Raw genomic sequence first — 25,850 nt, forward strand, 5'->3', positions numbered from 1 at the left:
CTTCCTGCCGCCTCTACGCTCTAACCACTAGGCTTCCTGCCGCCTCTACGCTCTAACCACTAGGCTTCCTGCCGCCTCTACGCTCTAACCACTAGGCTTCCTGCCGCCTCTACGCTCTAACCACTAGGGCTTCCTGCCTAACCACTAGGCTTCCTACCCTCTAACCACTAGGCTTCCTGCCGCCTCTACGCTCTAACCACTAGGCTTCCTGCCGCCTCTACGCTCTAACCACTAGGCTTCCTGCCGCCTCTACGCTCTAACCACTAGGCTTCCTGCCGCCTCTACGCTCTAACCACTAGGCTTCCTGCCGCCTCTACGCTCTAACCACGAGGCTTCCTGCCGCCTCTACGCTCTAACCACGAGGCTTCCTGCCGCCTCTACGCTCTAACCACTAGGCTTCCTGCCGCCTCTACGCTCTAACCACTAGGCTTCCTGCCGCCTCTACGCTCTAACCACTAGGCTACCCTGCCGCCTCTACACTCTAACCACTAGACTACATGCCTCCTCTACACTCTAACCACTAGGCTTCCTGCCGCCTCTACACTCTAACCACTAGGCTACCCTGCCTCCTCTACACTCTAACCACTAGGCTACCCTGCCTCCTCTACACTCTAACCACTAGGCTACCTGCCTCCTCTACACTCTAACCACTAGGCTACCCTGCCTCCTCTACACTCTAACCACTAGGCTTCCTGCCGCCTCTACACTCTAACCACTAGGCTACCCTGCCGCCTCTACACTCTAACCACTAGGCTACCCTGCCGCCTCTACACTCTAACCACTAGGCTACCCTGCCGCCTCTACACTCTAACCACTAGGCTTCCTGCCGCCTCTACACTCTAACCACTAGGCTACCTGCCTTCTCTACACTCTAACCACTAGGCTTCCTGCCTCCTCTACACTCTAACCACTAGGCTACCCTGCCTCCTCTACACTCTAACCACTAGGCTACCCTGCCACCTCTACACTCTAACCACTAGGCTACCCTGCCTCCTCTACACTCTAACCACTAGGCTACCCTGCCTCCTCTACACTCTAACCACTAGGCTACCCTGCCTCCTCTACACTCTAACCACTAGGCTACCCTGCCTCCTCTACACTCTAACCACTAGGCTACCTGCCTCCTCTACACTCTAACCACTAGGCTACCCTGCCGCCTCTACACTCTAACCACTAGGCTACCTGCCTCCTCTACACTCTAACCACTAGGCTACCCTGCCTCCTCTACACTCTAACCACTAGGCTTCCTGCCGCCTCTACACTCTAACCACTAGGCTACCCTGCCTCCTCTACACTCTAACCACTAGGCTACCCTGCCTCCTCTACACTCTAACCACTAGGCTACCCTGCCTCCTCTACACTCTAACCACTAGGCTACCTGCCTCCTCTACACTCTAACCACTAGGCTACCCTGCCTCCTCTACACTCTAACCACTAGGCTTCCTGCCGCCTCTACACTCTAACCACTAGGCTACCCTGCCGCCTCTACACTCTAACCACTAGACTACCAGCCTCCTCTACACTCTAACCACTAGGCTACCTACCTCCTCTACACTCTAACCACTAGGAGATAACCCCTAGGCCAGTGTTGGTACTGCTGACAGCATGGCGATTACCGCCCACCACGAGGAGGCAAATAGTTATAATGTGAGATTTTTATATTCACCTTAATGGATGGTGACCCCAGCTAGGAGCGAAAGAGCACCAAGGTTTCTCTGGTCTCGCCTTCCTTTCGTCCTTCTTCCAAGTTATTAGCCAGGATGTTCACCTGGTCCGGTGGTTCTCCTTCCGTTTCTCCTTGTTCATGTTCAGTCTCACCTTGATTGACAATAGAAATAAATGCAATTATATTTTATGTTATCACAAATACATATATATATTTTGAAGGCCAGAAAATAAATGAACAGTGAACATGTTTACCTGCTTGAAGGCATTCTGATCTTGTTCGACAACTTGTATCAGGGATAATAAAGTTATTTTATTTTTTTGTACAAAAAACAGCAATAGAAAGTCAATTACAAAATGTTTCACACTACAGTATAGGCAATCATTTATACACAATTGCACATTGCTTACCTCAGTAAACAGTTGCGGCTCCCGTCCGTACAGCAGGTGATAGGGGAGTATTCTGGAGGCTGCTCTTGTGTGCAAAGATAAATACTTTCAGATTGTCCCTCCCACCATTCCTGGTACCTGTCAAAGCAGAACCCGTTGGTCCGTTAATCCAAATCTGGAGTCACCATACATCTACACATTCACATTGCATATAACTCACGTCCAGGCCTCCAGAATACTCCCCCATACTCTACAGTATAGGCAATCATTTATACACAATTGCATTGTTTACCTCAGTAAACCTACTTTTTTCAGACGGGAGCCGCAACTGTTTACTGAGGTAAGCAATGTGCAATTGTGTATAAATGATTGCCTATACTGTAGTGTCAATTTCAACAACAAGAAAATTACATAATCTAAAATCACTGGGGGCCAAGCTACATTTGGTTAACATCAAGCTAGCGAACTGTTAAACGCTATTTTCGTACAAACATTAACACGAACACATTTTATTGTGACATCACATATTTACATATATTACCTGAACTAATCTGAGCCTTTGTTGATAAAAAAAAATAATAATAAAACAAATTGGATCTAAAAAATGTTGTTGAAAAAAAGTACAGAATGTTTGAATGCCATTTTAATAACCATCTCTTACGCGTAAAAACCATTAGCAACCTAGCCTAACTCCATTACTTTACAATGGGGAAAATACCCTTCCGTTTTTTTTTTTTTACACAGGAAAAACTGTACATTTCTAACATTTATGGTTGACATTTAATTAAGAATATAAAATACACACTTTATGACTTTCATTAACACGCAGGCGTCACACAGACATGGTGTCTGACATGTCATGTCAGTCAGACGTTCAATAGTAGGCGACAGCCACAGGGTGGTACGGTTGCCTAGACTTAATTCTGGCTCATACCACCCTCCATTACTCAGACTGATTACGTATGGTTGTTGAGTGCGAAAAGGGGAGTGTGTGATGAGAGAGGCAGGGGCCGCCGCTGCAACTCGTCCCTTCAACTTTAAACGGCAAAGACTCGGACGAAGTAACGGGATTTTATTGCACTTATTATTTATTTTTTTATTACAGTAGCAAAAGACAACTGGATTGCGAGGTAGATCGCATAAGAAGGGACATTTAGGAGGGAGTGTGCCTTCAGAACTAGTGTAGTTTGTGTAGGCTTGCCCGTTAATAAGAGTTTGCTGGTTATTTGTTTTGCGGGGGCGCCAGACAGTAATTTGTTGAACTATGGCGCTCAAGGCGAGGGCTTTATACGAGTTCAATTCCGAAAACACAGGGGAGATATCATTAAAGGAACATGAAATAGTGAGTTTGTACAGCGAACGGGACATTGAAGGCTGGCTAGAAGGGTCCAACTGCAAAGGCGAGAGAGGTCTCTTCCCCGCGTCCTACGTCGAGATCCTAAATAACGATACCGCGTCCACGTTTAATAATAACAGCACATCAGAGGATACTTACCGGGGATCCCGATACGCCAATATTCCAACCGGAGGTTTCGGGGACGCCTCGAATAAAACATTAAATCAAATTGAAAACTTGTCCAAAACATCAATAATATCGTCTGGGTTTACAGCGTCCTCGCCGCTTGCCCCAGAGCAGCAGCAGCAGCACGGTTACCAAGCCAGCCAGGGCAGCGATGAAGACTGGGATGAAGACTGGGATGACACCTCGACAGTGGCTGACGAGCCCGTAGTTGTTGGTGGTAGTCACCAAGGGGACTTTGATGGCAATGGCTCGTCTACATATAGCGTGTCAACATCTTCTATGTCCAGAAGTGGCAACGCTCAACAAGCCAAGAGCTCTGCTACGGTCAGTAGAAACCTCAATAGGTTTTCAACATTCGTGAAATCAGGAGGTGAAGCGTTCGTGTTAGGTGAGGCAGCTGGGTTTGTGAAAGATGGGGATAAGATCTGTGTTGTAACGGGACAATACGGTCCAGAATGGCAGGAAAACCCATACCCCTTCGCCTGTACTATAGACGACCCCACCAAGCAGACCAAGTTCAAAGGGATGAAGAGTTACATTGCCTACAAGCTGACGCCCACCCACACACAGACCCAGGTCAACAGAAGGTATAAACACTTTGACTGGCTCTACGCCCGGCTGGTGGAGAAGTTCCCTGTCATCTCGGTGCCCCACATCCCAGAGAAACAGGCCGCGGGGCGGTTTGAGGAGGACTTCATCTCTAAAAGGAGGAAAGGGTTGATATGGTGGATGAATCACATGACTAGTCACCCGGTCCTGTCCAGATGTGACGTGTTCCAGCACTTCCTCTCCTGCAACAGGTAGGTTTCTCTCCTCGCCTGTCTGTTTCTATTCTCTTGACCTATAAAACATGACAATGAGTTGGCCAGAACCCTTATACTACATACGTGGTTGGAGAAAATTAGCAAGCTAACTTTGATCGACTATTGAGTTCAACTCTGGATAAGTGGTACAGTGAAAGTGACTCACCTTTTTAGCCAGGTAGGTACGTTTTCCAATGGCAATGAATCCTTCAGAACTAGCCTGTTCTCAGGCAGGCTAACTCAGGGATAACTCCATTTATCCTGAATTTAAAAAAAGTCTCTGAGCTGTGAGTTGGAGGACCAATGAAATTAGATTCCCTCCTTCTCGCAAATATTTCTTCATCGTCCCCTTTAATTTTGAGGAAGACAACTGATTTAAATATTTGAATTACATCACACATTTAGTAATGCCATAATGCGTTTGAAACTTCACGTGCAGTAAAACTTGTTTATGACTTAATAACATTATGTTTTCGATAGGATTGGAGAAAAATGTTGCTTGTACCGTTAGGTTTGAATGCTATGCAGATTGTCACGCCTTCATTTAACGACCTTGTGCAATGCCTGGTTGTTTGGGTAATATCGGCGCTGAACACTAGGGGCGCTATTTTCAAACCCGACTGAGCCTCTGTAATCTAGAAGATTCTAATGTAATTCTAATGTAATGTAAAATATCGTAGCAAATGACAGTCTCTGACAAACTATTTGAAGGACAGACTTTTCAGCTCATAACATTATACATGTAACTCAAAAAATGGTACTTGCAGTTTGATGCACGAGCAAAACAAATATTAGACAGCAAGGCTCTTGATCCAGGAGAAGCTAGATTTTTACAAGAAGCTAACTAGCTACATGCTAACTAGCTACATGCTAACTAGCTACATGCTAACTAGCTACATGCTAACTAGCTACATGCTAACTAGCTAGATGCCTACTAAATTAGCAAACTATTTGCACAACTGCAGAGCATTTAACACATTTTAGACTTAATAATTATAAGATGTCTAGCTGGCAAACATTTAGTTGTGAATTCCGTACTGTCACTACAATAGATCATTGGCGCATGCTGCACCACAGTGGGTGACTCACAAGGCTCTGGTCTCTCGTTGTTGTGTGCTTGTTAACAAACACCATGTGCCTGGGGACTACCAGTACACTTCATAATGAAAAGGTATATGAAATGAAGAACATTGTCTGCTAATGTATTACACTAGTTGACTGAAGGTATTTACTTTTTACATGTTTTATTGTACTCACAGTATTAAAAACCACACCGTGGACGAGGATTATTTAAGATACTGTTTGAAGATGGGCAGGGACTGTGCTGTCCTAGCTTCAGGTGAAAGCTGGTTCAACCATTGGGTTGCCAGGACAGGGAAGAGCTTGGACTGGGCTGAGCGGATGCTGTCCTCCTGTAGGGGTGGGAGGACAGAGAAGAGCTAGGACTGGGCTGAGCGGATGCTGTCCTCCTGTAGGGGTGGGAGGACAGAGAAGAGCTAGGACTGGGCTGAGCGGATGCTGTCCTCCTGTAGGGGTGGGAGGACAGAGAAGAGCTAGGACTGGGCAGCTTAAGGACAACAAAGTCAAGGTATTGGAGTGGCCATCACAAAGCCCTGACCTCAATCCCATAGAAAATGTGTGGGCAGAACTGAAAAAGTGTGTGCGAGCAAGGAGGCCTACAAAACTGACTCCGTTACACCAGCTCTGTCAGGAGGAAATTCACCCAAATTATTGTGGGAAGCTTGTGGAAGGCTACCTGAAATGTTTGACACAAGTTAAACAATTTGAATGCAATGTTACCAAATACTAATGGGGTGTATGTAAACTTCTGACCCACTGGGAATGTGATGAAAGCTGAAATAAATCATTCTCTCTACTATTATTCTGACATTTCACATTCTTAAAATAAAGTGGTGATCCTATCGAACCTAAAACAGGGAATTTTTACTAAGATTAAATGTCAGGATTTGTGAAAACGGAGTTTAGATATAGTTGGCTAAGGTGTATGTAAACCTCCGACTTCAACTGTAGCTAAAAATAAGGTCAAGGTTGTTTGGGAGAGAGGAGCAGGGGCCAGTGTGTGTGACGGAGGGAGAGAAAGGAGGGAGAGATGAGCAGGGGCCAGGGTGTGTGACGGAGGGAGAGAGAGGAGGGGGAGATGAACAGGGGCCAGTAGGTGTGACGGAGGGAGAGAAAGGAGGGAGAGATGAGCAGGGGCCAGGGTGTGTGACGGAGGGAGAGAGAGGAGGGGGAGATGAACAGGGGCCAGGGTGTGTGACGGAGGGAGAGAGAGGAGGGGGAGATGAACAGGGGCCAGGGTGTGTGACGGAGGGAGAGAGAGGAGGGGGAGATGAACAGGGGCCAGGGTGTGTGACGGAGGGAGAGAGAGGAGGGGGAGATGAACAGGGGCCAGGGTGTGTGACGGAGGGAGAGAGAGGAGGGGAGATGAACAGGGGCCAGGGTGTGTGACGGAGGGAGAGAGAGGAGGGGGAGATGAACAGGGGCCAGGGTGTGTGACGGAGGGAGAGAGAGGAGGGGGAGATGAACAGGGGCCAGGGTGTGTGACAGAGGGAGAGAGAGGAGGGGGAGATGAACAGGGGCCAGGGTGTGTGACGGAGGGAGAGAGAGGAGGGAGAGATGAACAGGGGCCAGGGGTGTGACGGAGGGAGAGAGAGGAAGGGGAGATGAACAGGGGCCAGGGTGTGTGACGGAGGGAGAGAGAGGAGGGGAGATGAACAGGGGCCAGGGTGTGTGACGGAGGGGAGAGAGAGAGGAGGGGGAGATGAACAGGGGCCAGGGTGTGTGACGGAGGGAGAGAGAGGAGGGGGAGATGAACAGGGGCCAGGGTGTGTGACGGAGGGAGAGAGAGGAGGGGAGATGAGCAGGGGCCAGGGTGTGTGACGGAGGGAGAGAGAGGAGGGGGAGATGAACAGGGGCCAGTAGGTGTGACGGAGGGAGAGAGAGGAGGGGGAGATGAACAGGGGCCAGGGTGTGTGACGGAGGGAGAGAGAGGAGGGGGAGATGAACAGGGGCCAGGGTGTGTGACGGAGGGAGAGAGAGGAGGGGGAGATGAACAGGGGCCAGGGTGTGTGACGGAGGGAGAGAGAGGAGGGGGAGATGAACAGGGGCCAGGGTGTGTGACAGTGTGTGGGTGGCACAGACGGGGAGATGAACAGAGGCCAGGGTGTGTGACAGTGTGTGGGTGGCACAGAGGGGGAGATGAACAGAGGCCAGGGTGTGTGACAGTGTGTGGGTGGCACAGAGGGGGAGATGAACAGAGGCCAGGGTGTGTGACAGTGTGTGGGTGGCACAGAGGGGGAGATGAACAGAGGCCAGGGTGTGTGACAGTGTGTGGGTGGCACAGAGGGGAGATGAACAGAGGCCAGGGTGTGACAGAGGGGGAGAGAGGAGGGAGAGTGACAGTGTGTGGGTGGCACAGAGGGGGAGATGAACAGAGGCCAGGGTGTGTGACAGTGTGTTGGTGGCACAGAGGGGGGGAGATGAACAGAGGCCAGGGTGTGTGACAGTGTGTGGGTGGCACAGAGGGGGAGATGAACAGAGGCCAGGGTGTGTGACAGTGTGTGGGTGGCACAGAGGGGGAGATGAACAGAGGCCAGGGTGTGTGACAGTGTGTGGGTGGCACAGAGGGGGAGATGAACAGAGGCCAGGGTGTGTGACAGTGTGTGGGTGGCACAGAGGGGGAGTAGCCAAACCGACTTGTGCTCGTTCGAAAAACGTGTTGCTGCCAAAGGTTATCCATCATACCACCTGGTAGTGTCTGTCTTGACTGTATCAAATTTACATTACATTTACATTTAAGTCATTTAGCAGACGCTCTTATCCAGAGCGACTTACAAATTGGTGCATACACCTTATGACAACCAGTGGAACAGCCACTTGCATCTAAATCTTGTTGGGGGGAGAGAAAGGGGGGTGAGAAGGATTACTTACCCACCTAGTGGTTAAATTGTTGTAAAGAGTTAGCCTAGCTAAGTTGGCCTAGCTACAGTTGCCAGCTAAGTTAGCCTAGCCTTACCCCTACCTACATGTACAGATTACATCAACTAACCTGTACTACTGTTTATTATCTATGTACAGTCACTTTACCCCCACCTACATGTACATATCTACCTCAACTAACCTGTACTCCTCCACATTGATTCGTTACCGGTACCCCCCTGTATATAGCCTCCACATTGACTCTGTACCGGTACCCCCTGTATATATCCTCCACATTGACTCTGTACCGGTACCCCCCTGTATATAGCCTCCACATTGACTCTGTACCGTAACACCCTGTATATATCCTCCACATTGACTCTGTACCGGTACCCCCTGTATATAACCTTGTTATTGTTATTTTATTGTTACTTTTGATTATTTTTTACTTTAGGTTATTTGGTAAATATTTTGTTAAACTCTTCTTGAACTGAGCTGTTGATTTAAGGGCTTGTTAAGTAAAGCATTTCAAGGTAAGGTCTTACACCTGTTGCATTCGGCACCTGGGGCGGCAGGGTAGCCTAGTGGTTAGAGTGTAGAGGCGGTAGGGTAGCCTAGTGGTTAGAGTGTAGAGGCGGTAGGGTAGCCTAGTGGTTAGAGTGTAGAGGAGGCAGGGTAGCCTAGTGGTTAGAGTGTAGAGGCGGTAGGGTAGCCTAGTGGTTAGAGTGTAGAGGGGGCAGGGTAGCCTAGTGGTTAGAGTGTAGAGGCGGCAGGGTAGCCTAGTGGTTAGAGTGTAGAGGCGGCAGCGTAGCCTAGTGGTTAGAGTGTAGAGGTGGCAGCGTAGCCTAGTGGTTAGAGTGTAGAGGAGGCAGCGTAGCCTAGTGGTTAGAGTGTAGAGGCGGCAGGGTAGCCTAGTGGTTAGAGTGTAGAGGTGGCAGGTAGCCTAGTGGTTAGAGTGTAGAGGTGGCAGGGTAGCCTAGTGGTTAGAGTGTAGAGGTGGCAGGGTAGCCTAGTGGTTAGAGTGTAGAGGTGGCAGGGTAGCCTAGTGGTTAGAGTGTAGAGGTGGCAGGTAGCCTAGTGGTTAGAGTGTAGAGGTGGCAGGGTAGCCTAGTGGTTAGAGTGGAGGGGAGGCAGGGTAGCCTAGTGGTTAGAGTGGAGGGGCGGCAGGGTAGCCTAGTGGTTAGAGTGTAGAGGCGGCAGGGTAGCCTAGTGGTTAGAGTGTAGAGGCGGCAGGGTAGCCTAGTGGTTAGAGTGTAGAGGCAGGGTAGCCTAGTGGTTAGAGTGTAGAGGCGGCAGGGTAGCCTAGTGGTTAGAGCGTTGGACTAGTAACCGGAAGGTTGCGAGTTCAAACCCCCCAGCTGACAAGGTACAAATCTGTCGCTCTGCCCCTGAACAGGCAGTTACCTAGGCCCTCATTGCAAATAAGAATTTGTTCTTAACTGACTTGCCTAGTTAAATAAAGATACAATAAAATAAATGTGACAAATAATATTTGATTTGATTCGATGAACAGTTGTTGTGCTGACGTTGCTTCCAGAGGCAGTTTGGAACTCGGTAGTGAGTGTTGCAACCGAGGACACATGATTTTTACACCCTTCAGCACTCGGCGATCCCGTTCTGTGGGCTTGTGTGGCCAACCACTTGCAAGGCTGAGCTGTTGTTGTTTCCACTTCACGATAACAGCCCTTACAGTTGGGCGGGGGGGGGGGCGGCTCTAGCAGGGCAGACATTTTGACCATCTGACTTGTTGGAAAGGCGGCATCCTACGACGGTGCCACGTTGAAAGTCACTGAGCTCTTCAGTACGTGCCGTTCTAAAGGCAATGTTTGTCTATGGAGATTGCATGGCGGTGTGCTCAATTTTATATACCTGTCCGCAACGGATGTGGCTGAAATAGCAGAATCCACACATTTTGAAGGGGTGTCCACATACTTTTTGTGTATATCCAGTGTAGAACCCCCCCCCACACACACAAAAATATATATAATTAAAAAGTGTTTTTTTTTTCAAGTTGGTCATAACCACTTTTAGTTTGCCCTTTGCCAATGCATTGATATTCATATTAGTATTACATTGTATAATATGTGAGAATAGTGAGGACATTGCCTGACTAAACAGAAGGGATGTAGTCATGGAGACGTGTCTGTAGTCATGGAGACGTGTCTGTAGCTTTAGAAAGGTATGCATTTCAATGTAGCCCTTTTCTAACAACCTACTTGTTCAAGTAGGCTACTTCGAGCCACGCGTAGGGCCTATTCTAAGTAGGCTACTTCAAGCCCCTCGTATTGTGTAACATGGAAAACAAAATGTATATGTCATATTATTTCACTACCAGATCACATTGGGAATAAGCCCACTGAGCTATGTCATTCGTTGTCATTATATTCAGAATCATTCATAGGAAGAGCGTTGAGTGTTTCTCAAAAGACTATCTATCCTACACAACTGCGCACAGTAGCCTCTGTGTCCAATCAGACAACAACACAGTAGGCTTGGTGTCCAATCAGACAACAACACAGTAGCCTCGGTGTCCAATCAGACAACAACACAGTAGCCTCGGCGTCCAATCAGACAGCAGCACAGTAGCCTCTGTGTCCAATCAGACAGCAGCACAGTAGCCTCGGCGTCCAATCAGACAACAGCACAGTAGCCTCGGCGTCCAATCAGACAGCAGCACAGTAGCCTCGGTGTCCAATCGGACAACAGCACAGTAGCCTCGGCGTCCAATCAGACAACAACACAGTAGGCTTGGTGTCCAATCAGACAACAACACAGTAGCCTCGGTGTCCAATCAGACAACAGCACAGTAGCCTCGGTGTCCAATCAGACAACAACACAGTAGCCTCGGTGTCCAATCAGACAACAACACAGTAGGCTTGGTGTCCAATCAGACAACAACACAGTAGCCTCGGTGTCCAATCAGACAACAACACAGTAGGCTTGGTGTCCAATCAGACAACAACACAGTAGCCTCGGTGTCCAATCAGACAACAACACAGTAGCCTCGGTGTCCAATCAGACAACAACACAGTAGCCTCGGTGTCCAATCAGACAACAACACAGTAGCCTCGGTGTCCAATCAGACAACAGCACAGTAGCCTCGGTGTCCAATCAGACAACAACACAGTAGCCTCGGTGTCCAATCAGACAACAACACAGTAGCCTCGGTGTCCAATCAGACAACAACACAGTAGCCTCGGTGTCCAATCCGACAACAGCACAGTAGCCTCAGTGTCCAATCAGACAACAGCACAGTAGCCTCAGTGTCCAATCAGACAACAGCACAGTAGCCTCAGTGTCCAATCCGACAACAGCACAGTAGCCTCGGTGTCCAATCAGACAACAGCACAGTAGCCTCAGTGTCCAATCAGACAACAGCACAGTAGCCTCAGTGTCCAATCCGACAACAGCACAGTAGCCTCAGTGTCCAATCCGACAACAGCACAGTAGCCTCAGTGTCCAATCCGACAACAGCACAGTAGCCTCAGTGTCCAATCAGACAACAGCACAGTAGCCTCAGTGTCCAATCAGACAACAGCACAGTAGCCTCAGTGTCCAATCCGACAACAGCACAGTAGCCTCGGTGTCCAATCCGACAACAGCACAGTAGCCTCGGTGTCCAATCAGACAACAGCACAGTAGCCTCAGTGTCCAATCCGACAACAGCACAGTAGCCTCGGTGTCCAATCAGACAACAACACAGTAGCCTCGGTGTCCAATCAGACAACAACACAGTAGCCTCGGTGTCCAATCAGACAACAACACAGTAGCCTCGGTGTCCAATCCGACAACAGCACAGTAGCCTCGGTGTCCAATCAGACAACAACACAGTAGCCTCGGTGTCCAATCAGATAACAGCACAGTAGCCTCGGTGTCCAATCAGACAACAGCACAGTAGCCTCGGTGTCCAATCAGACAACAACACAGTAGCCTCGGTGTCCAATCAGACAACAACACAGTAGCCTCGGTGTCCAATCAGACAACAACACAGTAGGCTTGGTGTCCAATCAGACAACAACACAGTAGCCTCGGTGTCCAATCAGACAACAGCACAGTAGCCTCGGTGTCCAATCAGACAACAACACAGTAGCCTCGGTGTCCAATCAGACAACAACACAGTAGGCTTGGTGTCCAATCAGACAACAACACAGTAGCCTTGGTGTCCAATCAGACAACAGCACAGTAGGCTTGGTGTCCAATCAGACAACAACACAGTAGCCTTGGTGTCCAATCAGATCATCAGTTCACTAAAGATATTAGATCCAACATGACATTAACTTTCACTACTTTCTCTACTGACTCTACCGGGCGGTCCTGTAGGGGCTCTACTGACTCTACCGGGCGGTCCTGTAGGGGCTCTACTGACTCTACCGGGCGGTCCTGTAGGGGCTCTACTGACTCTACCGGGCGGTCCTGTAGGGGCTCTACTGACTCTACCGGGCGGTCCTGTAGGGGCTCTACTGACTCTACCAGGCGGTCCTGTAGGGGCTCTACTGACTCTACCGGGCGGTCCTGTAGGGGCTCTACTGACTCTACCGGGCGGTCCTGTAGGGGCTCTACTGACTCTACCAGGCGGTCCTGTAGGGGCTCTACTGACTCTACCAGGCGGTCCTGTAGGGGCTCTACTGACTCTACCAGGCGGTCCTGTAGGGGCTCTACTGACTCTACCAGGCGGTCCTGTAGGGGCTCTACTGACTCTACCGGGTGGTCCTGTAGGGGGCTCTACCGGGCGGTCCTGTAGGGGGCTCTACCGGGCGGTCCTGTAGGGGCTCTACTGACTCTACCAGGCGGTCCTGTAGGGGGCTCTACTGACTCTACCGGGGCGGTCCTGTCGGGGGCTCTACCGGGCGGTCCTTTAGGGGCTCTACTGACTACCGGGCGGTCCTGTAGGGAGCTCTACCGGGCGGTCCTGTAGGGGCTCTACTGACTACCAGGCGGTCCTGTAGGGGCTCTACTGACTCTACCGGGGCGGTCCTGTAGGGGGCTCTACCGGGCGGTCCTTTAGGGGCTCTACTGACTCTACCAGGCGGTCCTGTAGGGGCTCTAACTTTTATTATTGTGTTCTATTCAACAGCATGGACCAGAAGTCATGGAAGCAGGGGAAGAGGAAGGCGGAGAAGGACGAGATGGTGGGGGCTAACTTCTTCCTCACTATCTCCACGCCCTCCGGACCCCCCCTCGACCTGGTCGAGGTCGAGTCCAAGATCGACGGCTTCAAAGCTTTCACTAAGAAAATGGACGACAGCGTGGTCCAAGTCAACAACACCACCAACGAATTCGCCCGGAAACAGATCACAGGGTTTAAGAAGGAGTACCAGAAAGTGGGCCAGGCGTTTAATGTCCTAGGACAGGCGTTTGAGCAGGACCAGCAGGCGTATTCAGTAGGGTTGAACCAGGCCATAGCGTATACAGGAGAAGCATACGACGCTATCGGAGACTACTTTGCAGAGCAGCCGAGACACGATGTGGATCCGTTAATGGATTTGTTACAGCTGTACCAGGGACATCTGGCCAACTACCCTGACATCATCCATGTACAGAAAGGTAATGTCCTCATACTACCCTGACATCATCCACGAACAGAATAGGTAATGTCCTCATACTACCCTGACATCATCCACGAACAGAATAGGTAATGTCCTCATACTACCCTGACATCATCCACGTACAGAAAGGTAATGTCCTCATACTACCCTGACATCATCCACGTACAGAAAGGTAATGTCCTCATTCTACCCTGACATCATCCATGTACAGAAAGGTAATGTCCTCATACTACCCTGACATCATCCACGAACAGAATAGGTAATGTCCTCATACTACCCTGACATCATCCACGTACAGAAAAGTAATGTCCTCATTCTACCCTGACATCATCCATGTACAGAAAGGTAATGTCCTTATACTACCCTGACATCATCCACGAACAGAATAGATAATGTCCTCATACTACCCTGACATCATCCACGTACAGAAAGGTAATGTCCTCATACTACCCTGACATCATCCACGAACAGAATAGGTAATGTCCTCATACTACCCTGACATCATCCACGTACAGAAAGGTAATGTCGTCATACTACCCTGACATCATCCACGTACAGAAAGGTAGTGTCCTCATACTACCCTGACATCATCCACGTACAGAATAGGTAATGTCCTCATACTACCCTGACATCATCCACGTACAGAATAGGTAATGTCCTCATAATACCCTGACATCATCCACGGTACAGAAAGGTAATGTCCTCATACTACCCTGACATCATCCATGTACAGAAAGGTAATGTCCTCATACTACCCTGACATCATCCACGAACAGAATAGGTAATGTCCTCATACTACCCTGACATCATCCACGTACAGAATAGGTAATGTCCTCATACTACCCTGACATCATCCACGTACAGAAAGGTAATGTCCTCATACTACCCTGACATCATCCACGTACAGAAAGGTAATGTCCTCATACTACCCTGACATCATCCACGTACAGAATAGGTAATGTCCTCATACTACCCTGACATCATCCACGTACAGAATAGGTAATGTCCTCATACTACCCTGACATCATCCACGTACAGAATAGGTAATGTACTCATACTACCCTCACATGATCCACGTACAGAATCGGTAATTTTCTCATACTACCCTGACATCATCCACGTACAGAAAGGTAATGTCCTCATACTTCCCTGACATCATCCACGGTACGGAAAGGTAATGTCCTCATACTACCCTGACATCATCCACGTACAGAATAGGTAATGTCCTCATGCTACCCTGATTTCATCCACGTACAGAAAGGTAATGTCCTCATACTACCCTGACATCATCCACATACAGAAACCATACTACCCTGACATCATCCACGTACAGAAAGGTAATGTCCTCATACTACCCTGACATCATCCACGTACAGAATAGGTAATGTCCTCATGCTACCCTGATTTCATCCACGTACAGAAAGGTAATGTCCTCATACTACCCTGACATCATCCACATACAGAATAGGTAATGTCCTCATAATACCCTGAAATCATCCACATACAGAAACCATACTACCCTGACATCATCCACGTACAGAAAGGTAATGTCCTCATACTACCCTGACATCATCCACGTACAGAAAGGTCATGTCCTCATACTACCCTGACATCATCCATGATACAGAAAGGAACTTTTTTTTTCTTCACCTTTATTTAACCAAGTAGGCTAGTTGAGAACAAGTTCTCATTTACAACTGTGACCTGGCTAAGATAAAGCAAAGCAGTGTGACACAGACAATAACACAGAGTTACACATGGAATAAACAAACGTACAGTCAATAATATAATAGAAAAAGTCGATATACAGTGTGTGCAAATGAGGTAGGATAAGAGAGGTAAGGCAATAAATAGGCCATAGTGGCGAAATAATTACAATTTAGCTATTAAACACTGGAATGGTAGATGTGCAGATGATGAATGTGCAAGTAGAGATACTGGGGTGCACAGGAACAAAAATAAATAACAGAGGTAGTTGGATTGGGCCATTTACAGATGGGCTATGTACAGGTGCAGTGATCGGTGAGCTGCTCTGACAGCTGGTGCTTAAAGTTAGTGTGGGAGAAATGAGTCTCCAGCTTCAGTGATTTTTGCAATTTGTTCCGGTCATTGGCACCAGAGAACTGGAAGGAAAGGCGGCCAAAGGAGGAATTGGCTTTGGAGGTTACAAGTGAGATATACATGCTGGAGCGCATGCTACGGTTGAGTGCTGCTATGGTAACCAGTGAGCTGAGATAAGGCGGGGCTTTACCTAGCAAAGACTTATAGATGACCTGGAGCCAGTGGGTTTGGCGACGATTATGAAGCGAGGGCCAGTGGTGGGTAGTTGTTGGGGCTTTGGTGACAAAACGGATGGCACTGTGATAGACTGCATCCAATTTGTTGAGTAGAGTGTTGGGGTCTACTTTATAGATGACATCGCCGAAGTCAAGGATCGGTTGGATAGTCCGTTTTACGAGGGTATGTTTGGCAGCATGAGTGAAGGGTGCTATGTTGCAAAATAGGAAGCCTATTCTAGATTTAATTTTGGATTGGAGATGCTTAATGTGAGTCTGGAAGGAGAGTTTACAGTCTAGCCAGACACCTAGGTATTTGTAGTTGTCCACATATTCTAAGTCAGAACCGTCCAGAGTAGTGATGCTGGACGGGTGGGCAGGTGCGGGCAGTGATCGGTTGAAGAGCATGCATTTAGTTTTACTTGCATTTAAGAGCAGTTGGAGTTGTATGGCATTGAAGCTTTTTTAGAAGTTAGTTAACACAGTGTCCAAAGAAGGGCCAGATGTACACAGTCTGCGTAGAGTTGGATAAAATAATCACCCGCAGCAAGAGCGACATCATTGATGTATACAGAGAAAAGTCGGCCCGAGAATTGAACCCTGTGGCACACCCATAGAGACTGCCAGAGGTCCGGACAACAGGCCCTCCGATTTGACACACTGAACTCTATCAGATAAGTAGTTGGTGAACCAGGCGAGGCAATCATTTGAGAAACCAAGGATTTTGAGTCTGCCGATAAGAAAGTCAAAAGCCTTGGCCAGGTCGATGAATACAGCTGCACATGTCATCATACTATTAGGCTCAGGTCTACGCCACAGTCACACGCCAAGTCTATCAGGACTAGACTGTCACACGCCAAGTCTATCAGGACTAGACCGTCACGCGCCAAGTCTATCAGGACTAGACCGTCACGCGCCAAGTCTATCAGGACTAGACCGTCACGCGCCAAGTCTATCAGGACTAGACCGTCACACGCCAAGTCTATCAGGACCAGACCGTCACACGCCAAGTCTATCAGGACCAGACCGTCACACGCCAAGTCTATCAGGACCAGACCGTCACACGCCAAGTCTATCAGGACCAGACCGTCACACGCCAAGTCTATCAGGACCAGACCGTCACACGCCAAGTCCATCAGGACCGTCACACGCCAAGTCCATCAGGACCGTCACACGCCAAGTCCATCAGGACCGTCACACGCCAAGTCCATCAGGACCGTCACACGCCAAGTCCATCAGGACCGTCACACGCCAAGTCCATCAGGACCGTCACACGCCAAGTCCATCAGGACCGTCAGGACCGTCACACGCCAAGTCCATCAGGACCGTCACACGCCAAGTCCATCAGGACCGTCACACGCCAAGTCTATCAGGACGTCACACGCCAACATCACACGCCAAGTCCATCAGGGACCGTCCATCAGGACGCCAAGTCCATCAGGACCGTCACACGCCAAGTCCATCAGGACCGTCACACGCCAAGTCCATCAGGACCGTCACACGCCAAGTCCATCAGGACCGTCACACGCCAAGTCCATCAGGACCAGACCGTCACACGCCAAGTCTATCAGGACCAGACCGTCACACGCCAAGTCCATCAGCACCAAGTCCATCAGGACCGTCACACGCCAAGTCTATCAGGACCAGACCGTCACACGCCAAGTCCATCAGGACCGTCACACGCCAAGTCTATCAGGACCGTCACACGCCAAGTCCATCAGGACCGTCACACGCCAAGTCCTATCAGGACCGTCACACGCCAAGTCCATCAGGACCGTCACACGCCAGGAAGTCCATCAGGACCGTCACACGCCAAGTCTATCAGGACCAGAGTCTATCAGGACTCACACGCCAAGTCTATCAGGACAGGACTAGAGACTGTCACACACGCCAAGTCTATCAGGGACCGTCACACGCCAAGTCTATCAGGACCAGACCGTCACACGCCAAGTCCATCAGGACCGTCACACGCCAAGTCCATCAGGACCGTCACACGCCAAGTCCATCAGGACCGTCACACGTCCCAAGTCCATCAGGACCGTCACACGCCAAGTCCATCAGGACCGTCACACGCCAAGTCCATCAGGACCGTCACACGCCAAGTCTATCAGGACAGGATCAGGACCGTCCACGCCAAGTCTATCAGGGACCGTCACACGCCAAGTCTATCAGGACCGTCAGGACACGCCAAGTCCATCAGGACCGTCACACGCCAAGTCCATCAGGACCGTCACATCAGGACCGTCACACGCCAAGTCCATCAGGACCGTCACACGCCAAGTCTATCAGGACCAGATCACGGTCTATCAGGGACCGTCACACGCCAAGTCTATCAGGACCCGTCACACGCCAAGTCTATCAGGACCAGGATCACACGCCAAGTCCATCAGGACCAGGACCGTCACATCAGGCCAAGTCTCATCAGGACCAGACCGTCACACGCCAAGTCTATCAGGACCAGACCGTCACACGCCAAGTCTATCAGGACCGTCACACGCCAAGTCCATCAGGACATCAGGAGACGCCGTCAGGACCGTCACACGCCAAGTCTATCAGGACCGGACCAGGACCGTCACACGCCAAGTCTATCAGGAGGACCAGACCGTCACACGCCAAGTCTATCAGGACCAGGACCGTCACACGCCAAGTCTATCAGGATCAGACCGTCACACGCCAAGTCTATCAGGACCGTCACACGAGTCTATCAGGACCGTCGCACGCCAAGTCTATCAGGACCAGACCGTCATCAGGACCGCCAAGTCTATCAGGACCGTCACACGCCAAGTCCATCAGGATCAGCCAAGACCAGGACCGTCACACGCCAAGTCTATCAGGACCATCACACGCCAAGTCTATCAGGACTAGAGACGCCAAGTCTATCAGGACTAGACCGTCACACGCCAAGTCTATCAGGACCGACGCCAAGTCCATCAGGACCGTCACACGCCAAGTCTATCAGGACCGTCACACGCCAAGTTTATCAGGACCGTCACACGCCAAGTCCATCAGGACCAGACCGTCACACGCCAAGTCTATCAGGACCGTCACACGCCAAGTCTATCAGGACCAGACCGTCACACGCCAAGTCTATCAGGACCGTCACACGCCAAGTCATCAGGACCGTCACACGCCAAGTCTATCAGGACCGTCACACGCCAAGTCTCAGGACCGTCACGCCAACCAGACCGTCACACGCCAAGTCTCAGGACCGTCACACGCCAAGTCTATCAGGACCGTCACACGCCAAGTCCATCAGACCGTCACACGCCAAGTCCATCAGGACCGTCACACGCCAAGTCTATCAGGACCAGACCGTCACACGCCAAGTCTATCAGGACTAGACCGTCACACGCCAAGTCTCAGGATCAGGAGTCTATAGACCGTCACACGCCAAGTCTATCAGACCGACACGCCAAGTCTATCAGGACCAGACCGTCACACGCCAAGTCTATCAGGACCGTCACACGCCAAGTCTATATCACGCCAAGACCAGGACCGTCACACGCCAAGTCTATCAGGACCGTCACACGCCAAGTCCATCAGGACCGTCACACGCCAAGTCTATCAGGACCGTCACACGCCAAGTCCATCAGGACCGGACCAGGACCGTCACACGCCAAGTCTATCAGGACCATCACACGCCAAGTCCATCAGGACCGTCACACGCCAAGTCCATCAGACCGTCACACGCCAAGTCTATCAGGACCGTCACACGCCAAGTCTATCAGGACCGTCACACGCCGTCCCAGGAGTCAAGTCCATCAGGACCGTCACACGCCAAGTCCATCAGGACCTCACACGCCAAGTCATCAGGACCGTCACACGCCAAGTCTATCAGGACCGTCACACGCCAAGTCTATCAGGACCGTCACACGCCAAGTCTATCAGGACCGTCACACGCCAAGTCCATCAGGACCGTCACACGCCAAGTCCATCAGGAGTCAAGTCCATCAGGACCGTCACACGCCAAGTCCCAGGAGTCTCCATCAGGACCGTCACACGCCAAGTCCATCAGGACCAGACCGTCACACGCCAAGTCTATCAGGACCGTCACACGCCAAGTCTATCAGGACCGTCACACGCCAAGTCTATCAGGACCAAGTCTATCAGGACACGTCACACGCCAAGTCTATCAGGACCGTCACACGCCAAGCATCAGGAGTCTATCAGGACCGACCGTCAGGACACGCCAAGTCTATCAGGACCGTCACACGCCAAGTCTATCAGGACCGTCACACGCCAAGTCTATCAGGACCGTCACACGGTTATTCACACGAGTCTTCAGGATCACACGCCAAGTGATCACAAGTCTATCAGGACTATTTCCATCCTCTTTGTGACGCCCATGACTCGTCACACGCCAAGTCTATCAGGTGTCACACGCCAATCATCAGGAATGATCACTATTATCTGATTGATTGATCATTCCTGATTTGATGCAGCCAAGTCTAAATTCAGTTTCAGAGATGTCTATCAAAACCGTCACACGCCAAGTCTATCAGGACCAGACCGTCACACGCCTTTTCACACGCCAAGTCCATCAGACCGGGTCCATCAGGGGACTGGACAAGTTCAGGACCGTCACACGCCAAGTCTTCAGGACTAGACTGAGAAATCAGGAAATGTTTTCATTGAGATCAGGATTGACGCCAAGTCCACAGGACCCACGCCAAGTCCATCAGGACCTCACACGCCAAGTCCATCAAAGACATACGCCAAGTCTATGGGGCAAAAAAGTATTTAGTCAAGTCCAAAATCAAAGTCCAAATCAAATTTTAGTTTGTCCATCAGGATACAAGTCCATCAGGTTAGCAGATGTGCCAAGTCCTCACACGCCAAGTCTATCAGGACCAGACCTCACACGCCAGTTGGTAGAGCATGGCGCAAGTCCATCAGGACCGTAACGCCAAGCTATCAGGGTCACACGCCAAGTGGGTTCAGGATCACACGCCCTATCAGGACCGTCCACGCCAAGTCTATCAGGACCGTCACAAATCTATGTCACACATGACTGTAAGTCAGGACCGTCACACGCCAAGTCTATCAGGATAAAAGCGTCTGCTAAATGGTTCATCATAGTCTATTATATTATTATATTATTATAGTCTATCAGGATATATTAATGCAAGTCTATCAGGACCGTCACACGCCAAGTCCATCAGGACTGACTGTCACACGCCAAGTCAGGACTTCTAGTCTTCAGGACCGTCACACGCCAGTCCATGCAGTAATATCAGGACCGCCACCAAGTCTATCAGGACCGTGCCAAGTCTTCAGGACCTCGCCAAGTCTTCAGGACCGTCAAAAGATCAGGACCGTCACACGCCAAGTCTATCAGGACCTCACACGTAATTTTCATCATCAGGACCGTCCACGCCAAGTCTATCAGGACCAGACAAAATGAGAAAAAGTCTATCAGGACCAGACCGAAAATCCACAGGATTGTCAGGACCGTCACACGCCAAGTTTTACGCCAAGTCTTCAGGACCGTCACACGCCAATCTATCAGGACCGTCACACGAAAGGATAGACCGTCACACGCCAAGTCTTCAGGACCGTCACGCCAAGTCTATCAAACAAGCAATATTTCTCTCATCTTTTTAAGTGGGAGAACTTGCACAATTGGTGGCTGACTAAATACGTTTTTGCCCCACTGTATACACACACACACACACACACACACACACACACACACACACACACACACACACACACACACACACACACACACGTTTCATTTGATTGCTCAAGTCACATGGGAGGCATCATGTGGTTTCACTGACACGTTGTGTGTTTTCCACAACTGGCAGTGTGTGTGTGTGTGTGTGTGTGTGTGTGTGTGTGTGTGTGTGTGTGTGTGTGTGTGTGTGTGTGTGTGTGTGTGTGTGTGTGTGTGTGTGTGCAGTCACTGTGGTACACGACCTATCAGACACTGTATAAAGCCTGAAAACTATGGAAAATGACACAGGGTTTGCCAGGAAAGCCAGTCAGTCGATCACCCGTGACCCTACATACACTCTTACTGTAGTTGTTATTTTCTGTCTGAACGGGGCCAGAATTTTCTACGATTAATTTTGTACGGGCTCGGAATTGCCACGCTGTAAATAGAAATGACAGCATGTGACTGGTGCAGCTTGTGTGTCCCTCTCTCTGTCTCTCTCTCTCTCTCTGTCTCTCTCTCTCTGTCTCTCTCTCTGTCTCTCTCTCTCTCTGTCTCTCTCTCTCTGTCTCTCTCTCTCTCTGTCTCTCTCTGTCTCTCTGTCTCTCTCTCTCTCTCTCTCTCTCTGTCTCTCTCTCTCTCTGTGTCTCTGTCTCTCTCTCTGTCTCTCTCTCTCTCTCTGTCTCTCTCTCTCTCTGTCTCTCTCTGTCTCTGTCTCTGTCTCTCTCTCTGTCTCTCTCTCTGTCTCTCTCTCTGTCTCTCTCTGTCTCTCTCTCTCTCTCTCTGTCTCTCTCTCTCTCTGTCTCTCTCTCTCTCTGTCTCTCTCTGTCTCTCTCTCTCTCTCTCTCTCTCTCTCTCTCTCTCTCTCTCTCTCTCTCTCTCTCTCTGTCTCTGTCTCTCTCTGTCTCTCTCTCTCTCTCTCTCTCTCTCTCTCTCTCTCTCTGTCTCTCTCTGTCTCTCTCTCTCTGTCTCTCTTCTCTGTCTCTGTCTCTCTCTCTGTCTCTCTCTCTCTGTCTCTCTCTCTCTCTCTGTCTCTCTCTCTCTGTCTCTCTCTCTCTCTCTCTCTCTCTCTCTCTGTCTCTCTCTCTCTCTCTCTCTCTCTCTCTCTCTCTCTCTCTCTCTCTCTCTCTCTCTCTCTCTCTCTGTCTCTCTCTCTCTCTCTCTCTCTCTCTCTCTCTCTCTCTCTCTCTCTCTCTCTCTGTCTCTCTCTCTCTGTCTCTCTCTCTCCTCTCTCTGTCAGCTGCAAGTTAGCAGGCACAGGCAGTTGCTCTCTGTCTCTCTGTTTTGTGATGTCTGTGTTGCTGAAGCTGCTTCCTAAATACAGCCATTTTGTTTTAATTTCTTGTTTCTCGGACTGAAAATGTATGTTACTCTGAAATCCTAATTTGTTTTGGGCAGCAAAAACAAGTCTCTCTCTCTCGGATACTTCTCATGAAACCAGTCTCCTCTCTGTCCAGGAGCACTGTCTCTCCCTCTCTCCTCTCTGTCCAGGAGCACTCTCCTCTCCTCTCTCCTCTCTGTCCAGGAGCACTGACCCTCTCCTCTCTCCTCTCTGTCCAGGAGCACTGACCCTCTCCTCTCTCCTCTCTGTCCAGGAGCACTCCTTCTCTCCTCTCTCCTCTCTGTCCAGGAGCACTGACCCTCTCCTCTCTCCTCTCTGTCCAGGAGCACTGACCCCTCTCTCTCTGTCCTCTCTGTCCAGGAGCAGCCTCTCCTCTCTCCCTCTGTCCAGGAGCACTGACCCTCTCTCTCTCTCTGTCCTCTCTCTCTGTCCAGGAGCACTGACCCTCTCCTCTGTCCTCTCTGTCCATGAGCACTGACCCTCTCCTCTCTCCTCTCTGTCCAGGAGCACTGACTCTCTCTCCTCTCTCTCTTCTCTGTCCAGGAGCACTGACCCTCTCTCTCTCTCTTCTCTGTCCAGGAGCACTGACTCTCTCCTCCTCTCCTCTCTGTCCAGGAGCACTGTCTCTGTCCCTCTCCTCTCTCCTCTCTGTCCAGGAGCACTGACCCTCTCCTCTCTCCTCTCTGTCCAGGAGCACTGACCCTCTCCTCTCTCCTCTCTGTCCAGGAGCACTGACCCTCTCCTCTCTCCTCTCTGTCCAGGAGCACTGACCCTCTCCTCTGTCCTCCTTCTCCAGGAGCACTGACCCTCTCCTCTCTCCTCTCTGTCCAGGAGCACTGACTCTCTCCTCTCTGTCCAGGAGCACTGACCCTCTCCTCTCTCCTCTCTGTCCAGGAGCACTGACCCTCTCCTCTCTCCTCCTTCTCCAGGAGCACTTAACAAGGTGAAGGAGTCCCAGAAGCACGTTGAGGAAGGCAAGATGGACGCTCGTCAGGCGGATGGAGTCAACGAGCGCTGTAACATCATCTCCTTCGCCACGCTGGCAGAGATCCAGCACTTCCACCAGGTCAGGATGAGGGACTTCAAGGCCCAGATGCAGCAGTATCTAACCGAGCAGATTGGCTTCTTCCAGAAGATCACCGGAAAGCTGGAGGAGGCCCTGCAGAAGTATGACAACGCTTAGAGGAGAGAGGGGTGGGAGGGACACCTCTGATTGGTTTAGATCCGATCGGGCACTTTCTGATTGGTCCAGATCTCAGATCCGGCCCCCCTTAATAGGTCTAGATGGTTACAGATCTGACCCTTGACCTTGCTTATTCAGACAATCATCGACATTACAGTCAACCCGCCACAATCCACTGTGAGAAAAGACAAGAGAAACCGGGTTAGTTTCCTGAAGCCTGGAAGTTGTTTCCTGTTTGGTGCATCCTGTTGAAGGGACTTGGAGTTGACTGAGTTTTTGTTTTTAACAGGGTTGGTATAGTAGAGCGTCAAACATGCGATTGATTAGCAAAGGGTCTATATAATGTCCCACAGTGGACAGTGCCATGTCAGAGCCAAGGACAATCCCATGAAGTGTAAAGCTGTCATCAAGGTAAAAGGTGGCTTACTTTGAAGAATCTCAAATGTAAATTATATTTTGATTTGTTTAACACCTTTTTTGGGTTACGACATGATTCCATATGTGTTATTTCATAGTGTTGATGTCTTCACTATTATTCTACAATGTAGAAAATAGCAACAACGAAAAATAAAGAAAAACCCTTGAATGAGTAGGTTTGACTGGTACTGTATACACACACACACACACACACACACACACACACACACACACACACACACACACACACACACACAGTATAGGGCTATATATCAATCTTGAACACGATTATCTATTTTGGATGCAATTTAAATGGGACTGATGGACAGGGAGAATGAATGTGAGAGAGCTCTCTGGTTCTCTGATTTAAATAGGACTGATGGAGAATGAATGTGAGAGAGCTCTCTGGTTCTCTGATTTAAATAGGACTGATGGAGAATGAATGTGAGAGCTCTCTGGTTCTCTGATTTAAATGGGACTGATGGACAGGAGAATGAATGTGAGAGAGCTCTCTGGTTCTCTGATTTAAATGGGACTGATGGAGAAGAATGAATGCTGAGAGAGCTCTCTGGTTCTCTGATTTAAATGGGACTGATGGACAGGGAGAATGAATGTGAGAGCTCTCTGGTTCTCTGATTTAAAGAACCGATAGAGTTTTAATACTCTGCAGCTGAATAAAAGAAATGATTTATCTTTACAATTTAAAACAAATAATAAGGATGAACCCCGAAAGCCAGACGGAGTAAATTTAGTTTCCGGTCTTTTATTCTTTTAAAGTGTTTTTGAAATTGTGCAAACCTGACCCCGTGGACTATCCCATGACACCGCTGACAAACACCACATCCATGTGTTCTCTGAATCTTCTAATTCCAGTGTTATTGATGTCAAGCTAATGTAGTCCTAAACTAATGCTTCCGCCCTGTTTACAGAACAGAGAGCAAGAACAGTGTCACTGCAGAATAGGTCGGTAAATCAAACCTCCCTGGAAGGATTTCTATCAAACAGTCTCTAGTTGGGCCTGAATGTTAAGGACGTCCTAAAATGGTAACTTGAGACATGTCTTACCGCGGCTTGTCACACATCAGACCCCGCCTCGTTTTAGATGAAG

General features: G+C 49.7%; 1 protein-coding gene across 2 annotated transcripts; it reads left to right on the forward strand.

Moving 5' to 3' along the window:
- Positions 1-2,867: 2,867 nt before the first annotated feature.
- On the forward strand, positions 2,868-24,915 carry LOC118380588 (sorting nexin-18-like). Of its 2 annotated transcripts, none has more exons than XM_052460850.1 (3): positions 2,868-4,377; positions 13,394-13,907; positions 13,995-14,037. In XM_052460850.1, the coding sequence occupies exons 1-2, from the start codon at positions 3,320-3,322 to the stop codon at positions 13,884-13,886; spliced, it is 1,551 nt and encodes a 516-aa protein (XP_052316810.1). In that variant the 5' UTR covers positions 2,868-3,319; the 3' UTR covers positions 13,887-13,907; positions 13,995-14,037. The 2 variants fall into 2 exon arrangements, with proteins under 2 accessions (XP_052316810.1, XP_052316809.1); XM_052460849.1 differs by lacking the exon at positions 13,995-14,037 and adding an exon at positions 24,072-24,915 and having other exon boundaries at positions 2,875-4,377; positions 13,394-13,863.
- The last annotated feature ends 935 nt before the right edge of the window (positions 24,916-25,850 follow it).

Source organism: Oncorhynchus keta, chromosome 14 (assembly GCF_023373465.1).
Source record: "Oncorhynchus keta strain PuntledgeMale-10-30-2019 chromosome 14, Oket_V2, whole genome shotgun sequence".
Lineage (NCBI taxonomy): Eukaryota > Metazoa > Chordata > Actinopteri > Salmoniformes > Salmonidae > Oncorhynchus > Oncorhynchus keta.

Coding starts and splice junctions, on each gene's coding strand:
- LOC118380588 (XM_052460849.1), top strand. CDS start 3,320: ATGGCGCTCAAGGCGAGGGCTTTATACGAGTTCAATTCCGAAAACACA. Junction 4,378..13,393: donor CACTTCCTCTCCTGCAACAG/GTAGGTTTCTCT, acceptor TCTATTCAACAG/CATGGACCAGAAGTCATGGA. Junction 13,864..24,071: donor CATCATCCATGTACAGAAAG/GTAATGTCCTCA, acceptor CTCCTTCTCCAG/GAGCACTTAACAAGGTGAAG.